The 10,155-nt window shown below is 58.1% G+C and overlaps 2 protein-coding genes across 14 annotated transcripts in view; one reads left to right on the forward strand and one right to left on the reverse strand.

Annotated features, from left to right (window-relative positions):
- The window catches only part of LOC116790962 (myomegalin-like), a 35,074-nt gene extending 32,936 nt beyond the window's left edge, over positions 1–2,138 (forward strand). For 5 of the 9 annotated variants that reach the window (XM_032696540.1, XM_032696543.1, XM_032696542.1 and 2 more), the window contains 6 exons: positions 204–305; positions 488–675; positions 921–1,064; positions 1,142–1,280; positions 1,387–1,433; positions 1,530–2,138. In XM_032696540.1, coding sequence (XP_032552431.1) covers positions 204–305; positions 488–675; positions 921–1,064; positions 1,142–1,280; positions 1,387–1,433; positions 1,530–1,664 — 755 coding nt within the window. In that variant the 3' untranslated portion in view covers positions 1,665–2,138. The remainder of the gene's footprint in view (positions 1–203; positions 306–487; positions 676–920; positions 1,065–1,141; positions 1,281–1,386; positions 1,434–1,529) is intronic. The other 4 variants (XM_032696541.1, XM_032696536.1, XM_032696537.1 and 1 more) reach the window with 3 other exon arrangements.
- A 192-nt stretch (positions 2,139–2,330) lies between these two features.
- Positions 2,331–10,140, reverse strand: PRKAB2 (protein kinase AMP-activated non-catalytic subunit beta 2). 5 transcript variants are annotated; one of them, XM_032696552.1, is made up of 9 exons: positions 10,074–10,090; positions 8,898–9,005; positions 7,347–7,524; positions 6,952–7,118; positions 6,020–6,113; positions 5,345–5,465; positions 4,029–4,162; positions 3,670–3,738; positions 2,331–3,261 (listed from the first exon to the last, which is right to left on the reverse strand). In XM_032696552.1, exons 3-9 carry the CDS (start codon positions 7,506–7,508, stop codon positions 3,184–3,186), a joined length of 825 nt encoding a protein of 274 aa, XP_032552443.1. In that variant the 5' UTR covers positions 7,509–7,524; positions 8,898–9,005; positions 10,074–10,090; the 3' UTR covers positions 2,331–3,183. The 5 variants fall into 5 exon arrangements, with proteins under 5 accessions (XP_032552443.1, XP_032552441.1, XP_032552440.1 ...); XM_032696550.1 differs by lacking the exon at positions 8,898–9,005 and having other exon boundaries at positions 10,074–10,140; XM_032696549.1 differs by lacking the exons at positions 8,898–9,005; positions 10,074–10,090 and adding an exon at positions 8,471–8,831.
- Positions 10,141–10,155: the final 15 nt, after the last annotated feature.

Raw genomic sequence — 10,155 nt, forward strand, 5'->3', positions numbered from 1 at the left:
CCCGTGCCCAACCCCCTCAGCCCCTGGTCTTGGGGTGCCTGGCCCCTCTGCAACCCTTGGGTGGTTCTAAACACCTCTCCTGCCATGGCAACAGGTGGGACATGGTGGCCTTGCTGGCAGGCAGAGAGTGGGGGGCAGGACCCCAGCAGCCCCTGGCACAGAGCCACAGATGTCTACAGGGGCTCAGATGCTTCTTGTTCTAGGCTGCTTCCCATCTCCTCCAGTGCGGGATGTTGGCACAAACTCAGCAGCTCCCCTCTTCTCCCCGCTGCCCTCTGACACAGTGGTGGTCCAGCGGATGGACGGTGGGTACCAGAGCCTGACCACACCCAGGTCTTAGGAGCTGCTGAGACCTGACAAACTCATGGCAACACTCTTGCTGAGCAAGACTGGAGAGCTCAGGGCAGAGCCAAGACCATGGGATGGGATGGGGAGGACCACAAGGGGAGCAGGCAGGGTTCCTCACCTATCCCTGCTTGTTCCACAGAGCCACAAGAGACAGACCCACTGGTGAGGAAGAGCGAGGGACCGATGGGGGCTCATGTTGTCGGCCGCCTGGACACGTATCAAGCCCTGGAGCAGCACATCGTGGAGGGGAAGGCCCTGGCCCGTGAGCTGATGTGTCTCACTCGCCCAGCGCTTGGACTGCCCAACTGCCAGCTCGCAGGAAAGGAGGTAAAGTGTGGGCAGGACAGGGCTGGCAGCACCCGGGGGCCAGACCTTTGTGCACCATGTGTGACATGTCTCCTGAGCCCAGAATCAGCCCTGAAGCCTGCAGGGCTGGCAGGAGGCAGGGAGCCTCCAGCCTGGGGGCTGCTGCTGGCACTGCCCTGCCACGTTGGGCTGGGCACGGTGAGTCCCCAGGTGTAGCGGGATGTGGGTGCCCCAGCAGCACCTGCTCCCGCACCCTTCTCCCACAGGCTCTGGGATGGGCAGGGACAGGGCAGGGGCACCTGTGGGGCAGTGCCAGCACCCTGCACAGCATCCTGGAAGAGTGTGTGTCTCTCCTCACTGCCTTCTGGAGCACCATGCTGCCTGTCAACCTCGCCCAGCACCAGGGCAAAGTGAGCAGGGGCTGGGGACCGGCAGGGCGGTGGGGCTGGGTGCTCACTGCTAATGACACTCCTCTCCGTGCTCCCAGGAGCAGGCACTACAGGGTGAGATTGCAGCGCTGCGGGCCCGGCTCTCTGAGAGGGAGGATGCTCTGCAGAGCACGGCCAAGCGGCTGCGCAGCACAGCACAGCTCAAGGACAGCATGGAGCACTTCATCGTCAGCCAGCGTACGTGGCCCCCGTGGCACGGCCAAGCTGGCCTGGTCCCCAAGTACCTGGGGTGGTTCCACAGCACAAGGGCCTCACTGACCCCATCTCTCTGTCTCCCCTGCAGTGACCAGGACCCACAACGTGCTGCGCAAGGCCAGGACGAACCTGGAGGTGAGTTTGCCCTGGCAGCCAGTGTGGGTGCAGTAGTGTGTTGGGGGGGCACATATTTTTGTTGTCTTTCCGCAGCCTGTGTGTCCATGTCCCCAGGGCACAGCAACTCTCCCTCTTACTGCCATGTGTGGTCTCTCGCCAGGTGAAGGCCCAGCAGGCCCTGCCTGTCGCTTGAGCCTCAGGCAGGGCAGGGAGCGATGGCCCAGCATAGAACAGCCCGCTGGCTGCTGAGTCGTGCCATGCCAGAGGGCTGGAGCAGACTCTGTCCCTGCTACTCGGAGGGCTGGGGTGGACAGGGGTCTGGGGTGTGCTACATTATCAGTGGGTTTGGGCTGCTGTGGTGGTTGCATGCCATTCACCAGCCTTTGCTTGGCATTGCAGCAGCAGCTGCTGGCTTGGACTTTGCCTGCCCCATGTTTCAGTGCTCGCCCCCTCCCACCCTTGGTGCTCAGTGGGGTGACAGAGCCCTCTGTACTGAGCACCCCTCGCCCTGGGACCTGGTCCCACCTGTAACCCTGCTGAGTACCTGTCCCTGCTCATGGATGTATGTATATGTATATAGACAGAGGTATTGGAACTGCGTTTTGGGGGCTTCCCAGGCATATTGGGGCCCCAGCGCGGGAGGAAGATGTAAGAAATGCCATATTCTGTTCAGTGGCTGAAGAGTCCCCAATAAAGGTTACCTTTGGGTTGTGGTGTTTCTGGCACGCCCGTCTCTGCAGCAGTGCTCCCCCTCCCCAACCCACCCGCAGCACAGGGTGCCAAAGGCACCAGCTGGCCCCAAGGGGGTGGCTCTGTGCCCCACCCCAGCACCGCTAGGGCAGCTCTGTGCCCCACTGGGTGTTGCCTTTCCTCCTCTTGCTGTTCCAGAGCCCCTCTCCAACACCAGGCAAGCAGCACCAAGAACAATAAATACTGTAATAAATAGAGAAATGCCTGTCCCATGGCACTGCTGTGGCAGCAGGCGGTGCAGCCAGGGTCCTGGGGTGCCTGCCTGGCTCTGCTCGCCCCAGGCCCCTTCAGCGTGGGCATGTGCCAGTGCCCCTCTGGCTATGATGAAGCCAGCCCTGTCCCATAGAAGCACTCAGTGTTGGGGACAGAGCAGTCAGTCCTCGACGGTGCTGTCCCAGCGGCAGGTAAGCGTGGCTGTGTCCGGCTGTACCTTCCACCCTGCTGGCTTGACGCTGAACCTGGCAGGGGGCTGGAGCTCCAGAGCTGAGAGCCCTCCCCAAAGCTGGGGGACAGCCCCACAGCCAGAGCTGTGGGACAGGGGGCAGGTAGCAGGCTGGAGTGTCACAGAGCCCCTAGTGATCAAGGTGGCCTTTGGAAACTCAAGACCAAGACACCAGAACAACCTTCATCAGGTAGGACACATTCCTGGAGGCCTGGGCTGGGGGTAGTACTAGGATCACCTTGAGGCCCTTGCAGGCTGGAGAAGACAGTCAGGGTGAAGCCCTTTCCGTGTTGGGCGTGAGGAAAGGCTGTTATGGTGAGCAGCAAAGTGGTCCCAGAGACTCACAGAAGCCTAGGGGAGCTGCAGGTGGGCAGAAACCAAGGGCTAAATCGAACCACACCAGTAGGATAAGACAGTGTCACAGGCCCCAGCAGCCCTGGGCTCACTGCCAGGGCCTGTGTCCCTGCCAGGTTTGAGGCTGGAGCCAGCACCCAGTTCTCACACAGTCCTGTGGCCCAGTGTGTGCAGACAAAGCAGCGTTTCGTGTCCTGCGTGGGGGGTGGGCGAGGCTCTGGCTCAGATGGGCTTGTACAGCAGCGTGGTGACGTACTTCTTCTTGTAGCGGTGCGTGGCACTGAGCACCATCACGCCGTCCTGCGAGAGGCACAGCGTCAGCAGGGGGACTGCGGCACTTCCAGGGCAGCCCTTGGGAGGAGGGCTCTGGGGGCTCAGGGAGCTTCCCCAGCCCACCCCTGCTGTCCCAAGTCTCACAGCCTGTGAGACATATCCAATACAGGAGGCCAGGGCAGAGGATCTGGTATGGGGCTGCTCAGCTCCACCACAGTGCAGGGAGGCAGATGAAGGGAATTGTAATGAAGCCACAACCTCCACCCCTGCATGTGCCACACTTCAGTGGGCAACCACGCTGTCTTTAGTGGGTCCTCTGGTCCCATCTCCACCCCCCAGCTGTCCGGGTTCTGCTCCCTGCCGGGGCTGCAGGCTCCTGGAAGCCACGGCAGCTCCCATTCCCTCACCCAGCAGCCAAGTGGGACCTGCGCTTACCTTGATGGAGAGCGCGTAGAGGTGATTGAGCATGACGTGGTTGGGTTCGGGCAGCAGTGCTGGGTCACACTAGGAGGAGAGAAGTGTCACAAGGCAACAGCAGAGCCCTGATCTCCCAGCCCTAGCCAGCACAAGGAGCTGCTGTCTCAGGCAGTTTGAGCTTGCTGGTGTCTGAACAGGAACAGAGCTCAGCTAAGCACCAGGAGGCCAAATCAGTGGGGCTAATGGGAAAAGTGATGCTTTTCCTAGGAAACGGCAAGGGCCAGGCCCCAGCCAAGGGGAGATCAGGCTCCCTGCAGACAGGACTCCCCTCTCACCCCCAGTGTGGCTTTCTGTGTGGGCAGAATGCTGGTACACACCGAGATATTGGTGTCCTTGTTCAGGATGACCTGGAGGAGATGAGGTGGGAGGATGGGTGGGGATTTGAAGCGCTCCTCGGGCCGGTATACGTACATCTCTTGGCCATAAGGTCCAGGTGGTGAGCTTGATAAGTCTGGAGAGAAGAGAAAGGAGGAGACATGAAATGGATAAAGCAGAATGGGAAAGCACAGAACAGTATCCCAGAAGCCAAGAAGGACCCAGCAGGATCTTTCAGGCACAAATATCTTCCACGAGCTATGGCCAGGTACTTATCCTTTAGCAACAATTCAGCCTTTTCACAGCAGAAAAAGCAGCCAGGTGAGCCCGGGGCATTTCCAAGCAGGGCTGTAAGCTGGTACATGCACTGACACAACACAAGCACCCTGTGGGATCCACCACAAGAACCCTGCACGTGTTCTTGGCACAGCCAGGTCCCTCTCCCACAGGAAGCAGCTGGCTTGCCCCAGGGCTGTACCCTTGGCAGCAGGGACACAGGGATCAGTTTGCCTGCATGCTCTTGGTACTGCAGGACTGCCTGATGAGGGGGTCCAGGAAAAGCAAATGGGAACTCTAGACTGAGCAGCTGCTCCACACATGGGAGGGACCACAGGAGCTTTTGATCACTGGAAGCTGGACTGGCCCCATCTCCCAGCTATATCTGATCTGATAATTTTGGAACAGCCAGCACCCAGAAGGGCTCCACCTCTCTGAGCTGCTGCTGCCTGCTGGCTTCTCTCCAGCAAAGTGCCTCTTGCCCAGGCTGGGAAAGGACATGGAGCTGAGCTGTATCTGAGATGGGGTCATACCAGGGACCAACACACGACTGAGCTGCCTGCCAGCATTACACACCAAGCCAGCACTGCTGGTGCCTGTGTGGTAACCTAACCTGCTGCTGTAACACAAGCAGAGGGGGGGAGGTCTGCAATGTGCATGTACAAATTACCTTGGCATGTAAACCAAGAGTAGCTGCTGAAAATAACCTGGATCCTGCTCTCACCTAGCTTGTACCCCGGATCAGATGACTTACAGTTGCTCAGACAGAAAGGGCTGATGTTCCCAGCGTTCACCAGTCCAAAACGGCTCCCTCAGCCGTGCACGGGCACCGGCTCTGCTCCGGCGCTAGCACAGAACAAGTTACACCAGCACAGCCCCTCCAGAGAAACGAGGCCTCAGCCGTGGGCTGCTGCCAAACACTACTCATACTGAGTGCAGGCCCACACCTGCACTCTGGGGTCTGTTCACCCCAGAGCAGCGAGTCTCAAAGCAGAGGAGGTGGAAAATAGCACATGCAAAGCTGTAATGCCACAAAACTCACCCCGACCTGAGGTTTCTGAGCTCTCCAGGGAATCCACCTTCAATGCATCGAACACCTCGAAGTCAGACTTCTTGACGTGGATTAGGTTGTTAATCGTCCCCATCTGGCTGGTGACCACGGGCTGGAGAGAACTGAGGTAAGAATCTTCCTGTGTTCACCTCCAAATGAAGCACACTCAATGCTTCCCAGATCCTCCCAGCCCAAGCTGTCTTTGCTCCACCACTACCTCAGAGCACAGGTGGCTGGTGTCTATCTCTGCTCTATGCTTGTTTATCCTGGGAGGATTTCCCTTTGCTCCTAGGCTCCTACATCACCTCCTATTTTCATCCTCCATCCTGTTACACGGGTGTGTTCTCCTTCCCATGCTGCTACCGCATGATCCAGTTTGGAGAACCTGCAAATGAGTGATGACCCCATGGCCCATCTTCCCCTGTAGACAAATTCTTAATGGGATTTAAAGGCCTTCTGGCATTTCCCTGCCCCTCCCCAATGCTTCCCCATAAAGCATGACTAAGTCCAGAGGAACCAGCCTCTGAGAGGACTCAGGGGAGGGAGGTGCCCCTTTTGTTTTGGTAGACGACCTCCTTTTCTTCCTGTTCTCTCTTTGTTGCAGTTACATCCTGTCTAGTTCCCTGAAGAAGACAAGATCTGCAGGGATAAAGCATTGAGCATTACCTCAGATGGGTCATGGACCCACTGGCCATCCACAAAAAATTTGTACTGGTGCTCTCCTTCTGGGAGATCCAGGATAGCAACGAAGTCGTTGTGGCTGTGCAGAAAGAAAAGATGTGCAACAACATCGCCCTGTTGATGCTCTGGATGCTGCACTTCCATGGGGCCCCAGGAATCAGCACTGCCCAGCCCCTCTACCCCAACACCTTCATGCAGGGTTAGGCTTGCTCATCGTCAGTGACCTGAGGCATAGGCACAACAGGCACGAGCATTCCAAGCACTAGCATGGCTCAAAGCCCTGGGAGCCCAGCTGCAAGGAGAGCAGTAGGCAGTCCAGCCCTCCAAGACCAGAGAAAGTGGACGTGACAGACACCCTGTGCAAAAAACACTGGGGAGGATGCATGGGCAAAGCTCCTGGCCCTGTGCTGGCATGGCAGGACGTGAGCAAGTGAGGCAGCTGTGTTTGTGAAGTCTGCAATCCCAGAAGAATTACTAGGAGTCCTACACAGAGCTTTCATGTAAATCACAGACATGCTGCAGAACAGCAAGATGTGTGAAGGACAACCAACCAACCCCCACCGACAGCAATACAACTAGGCATGGGGTAAAGCCACAGCCAAGGGAAGAGCTGGCAGCTTCCAGAGGGCCGCTGCATAGTTGGGCAGGGCTCTGCTGCCAGGACTGGCTCCTGCATGCCATATAACTGGGCAAGCACAGTGGCCTATCCTGTCCTGTCCCTCTGTTTCACAACTTCCCACAGTCCCTGCAGGATCATCAGGGAAGGAGCTGACTATGTATTTGTGCTCAGACTCCCAGCTTGGATGAACAGGAAAAGCCAGGTGAGCAAAGGGAACAGCGACAAGCACAGAGAAGGGAAAAAACATTCCTTGCAATGGAGCAGAGGAGAACATAGAGTGACCTGAAGGACTGGCTACCTCTTGATGAGTGGGATCTTAGTGCTCCAGTTGTTGAAGGATCCAGAGATGAAGACCTCTTTGCCTCCATCGGCCCAGCGGATGACAGTTGGTCGAGCCTGTTGGGATGGTTTCACTGACTCCTCTAGATCTGGCTGCCACGACACAAACTCCTTGTCCCCAGGAATCTGAGCAAAGAAAACCAGAGCCTAAGACATGAAGACAACCATGAACACATTCACTTCCCCCTGGCCTCTACCTCTACCACACCTTCACAACCCAGACAGGAGCACTGCAGAGCTCCTCCAGCCTCCCAGCTCCCCACAAACCCTTCTCAAGGCTGGGAGCACAGCCCCCCAGAGCCAGTGAGCTGAAGCTCCGGAGCAGAGGCAGGGAAGGGAGCAGCCAGCCCCTACCTTGGAGTCATGGGAGCTGAAAACGCTGGGGTCATCGGTGCTGCCCACCATGATCTTGTGCGGGTGCTCCTTGGTGGGGTGGGAGGCACCGGAGCCGTCCGAGCGGTGGGACTTGGAGCCATGGCGCTCCCCGGACACTCGCTCGCTGGTGGTGTTCCCCATGACAGCTCAGCAGCCCCTGTGAGGGAGAGAGAACAACACTGTACCTGTGCACATGGGCTCTGGCAGCAAGGAGAGGAGCAAAGGCGCCGTTTCCCAATGCTCTTTGCCAGAGGAGATGGACAGCAATCCTAAAAAAGGCCCCAAGTTCATTCCCAGGACCAAGGTTGGAAGCTGAATGCTCAATAAACAAGACAGCTCAACTTAATTATAGCTGTATCCTTAAGAACCATCACTGTAGTTAAGCTGGTAATTGTTAAGACTCCAAACCCAATATTAGTTCACCTGTGTCCAACATCAGCCCTTGGCAGCCATCAGAATTGAGGGGTTGATGGGAAAAATAAAGCCAACCTTTATTGGCAAATCATTGCTTAGCGTTAACAGAGCCTCTTTCACAGTCCCACAGTCAGGCTCCACAGACAAATCCCCTACATCCAGCCAGAAAACAAACAGAGAGTGAAAGTAGCAGCTGTTTTACAGCTCCCAACAAGTCTCCAAGAGCTCACAGGCAGAAGAGCAGAGCCTTGCGCCTGGCAAAGATGACAGGGAGCATTTAAAGTGTCCGAGTGGAATCGCCCAAGCTGGAGCTTGTCCAAGGAGTGGGGCTAATGCTGCGCTGTCTGCAAAAAGCTCAGCTCTCAGCAGCATTTACTTATGATTCACCAGGCAAGCCACCGTGTCAGCTGCAGCACAGCACAGCCAGGAGATCTGCTTGTTGTGACTGAACTAGCGGCACCACCCCGAGTACTCTGGCATCTGCCGGGCTCTCTGGAGGTACACAATGAGGGAAGGGCAGCCCCAGCCACCTCAGCGTCCCTCTGCAGCTGGAGATGGGCTGCCATCCCCAGTCTCACCCACCTCAGAGAAAGCAAAACAGGACAACTGACCAAGCCACAAACAACCACACATCTCTCAGGACAAACAACAAAGCCACCGCAAGCTACACAGGATTCTTCGGGCCTTACCCAGTTCTCAGGAGCTAAGATGGATTGGGGCTCTTGCCTGCTTCTCAGGCTTATTTTGCAGCTTTCAGCTTACCGTGGCCTCTGTGGAGCAAGGCAAGGGCACAGCCAGCCTTGCTTCATGTGCTCACTTGTGACATTTGGAGGTTTGTTTAGAAGATCAAGTTATATGAAGGGTGCCAGGCAAGGCTGCCAGCCAAAGCCAGGCTTTAGAATATTATGAAGCAATTACTAAAGTATTTCTTAAATCCTGAGGGCTAAAAGGCAGCTCAAGAGGGCAGCTAACCCATATCTCCACCCTTCTCAGTGCAGATCAAGTGTATCTGATGATCCGGGTCAGGTGAACTGCACCTCTTGCTCTGACATATTCCCCCTCTGCTCCGAGGAGGCTCAGCCAGCTCCTCACAAAAACTGCCCCTGTGCCACTAACCTGTTGTTGAGGAGTTTCCTCCCCAGTACCTCTGCTAAGGATCCCTTACTTCTTATCTACAGGGAGAAAGGTAGGAAAGGCTGAACATCCTCTTGTACCAGGACAGACCTGAGAGATACATGCAGATGTTAACAGATGTGAAACTTCCGTTTCTCTTCTCTAGAAGGAATCCAGTCCTTCTGTCCCTTACAGGTCACGCTCTCCAAACACCTCCTGAGGTTTATCCCAACCGGTGGCTCCTTTCTGGTGTGTGCCATCCGAATCCCCTGCATCGAACACACAGGCACCCTGCTCGTGCTGGGACAGCAGCCTGTGGTACCTGGCTTTGCTGAATTAACTTCTACAGCTCAAACCCTCCTTATAGCTGCATCCAGACCTTGTAGCACGGCACGCTGTGATGGTGTGTGTGACACAGGTGCGTCCGAGTCACAGATGGAAGCGCTGCCCACACCAGAGCCCAAGCAAAGCTCCGCGGCGTCTCGGCGCATCGGCTCCCAGTCTGGCAGCGAGCCCCCGCCAGCCGCAGCCGCAGCGAGGTGTGTGCCTGCCTGCCCCATGGCAAGGCCCCTTCGGCTCCAGCCAGCCCCACCTCCCCACTCTGAAAATGACAAGTGAAATACACCAATTCCCCCCGGGATCTGTCGCGCTCGCTGCCTCTCCCACCCGGCCGGTGCCCCGCGCTGGGAAGCACTGTCCGGCACCCGCGGGGTCTGTGCACAGGGACGGAGGTAGAGACCCAGCATCCCGTCGAGATGGCACCTCCCGGGGCTGGCGTGGCCCGGAGAAGCCCGATCCGCCCGGGCTCTCCCTCCTCCTCCTCCTGAGGTTGTCGTAAGGTTAAGGGGATGAGCTGGGAAAGCGGGGGAGGAAAATCTCCCTCCGAGCAGGCAGGGCTGGGGCGGGGGCAGCCACGGCGGGCTCGGCCAAACCACCCGCGGCTCTGCCGTGGCCCACGGGAGGAGCGGGACGCACCGGCAGGGACGGGGCCCTTCCAAGGGGCTGCGAGCCGCGGTCTGCACCGGTGCGGGCTCCGGGACACCGCCACACCGCCACATTGCGCGGCCACGCCTCGCTCACCGCCTGCCGCGGCGGCGCCAGGCCAGCCGCCACCTTCACCACCACCCACCCGGGACACCCCGCCGCCCGCGGCCCCGGCCCGGCCCGGCCCGACCCCACCTGCCGCCGCCGCCGCCCCGCTCTCCGCCTCTGTCCAAGATGGCGCCACCCCCCGCCGGCCGCTGCGGGGCGCTCTGGCCCG

The sequence above is a fragment of the Chiroxiphia lanceolata genome, chromosome 9 (assembly GCF_009829145.1).
Source record: "Chiroxiphia lanceolata isolate bChiLan1 chromosome 9, bChiLan1.pri, whole genome shotgun sequence".
Classification (NCBI taxonomy): Eukaryota; Metazoa; Chordata; class Aves; order Passeriformes; family Pipridae; genus Chiroxiphia; species Chiroxiphia lanceolata.

What these genes read in the sequence shown, in the direction of transcription:
- PRKAB2 (XM_032696550.1), bottom strand. Translation starts at nt 7,508, where the DNA reads ATGGGGAACACCACCAGCGAGCGAGTGTCCGGGGAGCGCCATGGCTCC. An exon ending in TCAGCTCCCATGACTCCAAG is followed by an intron (nt 7,119 to 7,346) that starts GTAGGGGCTGGC and finishes TTCTTTGCTCAG; the next exon opens with ATTCCTGGGGACAAGGAGTT. An exon ending in CTCAGAAACCTCAGGTCGGG is followed by an intron (nt 4,163 to 5,344) that starts GTGAGTTTTGTG and finishes TCTTCTCTCCAG; the next exon opens with ACTTATCAAGCTCACCACCT.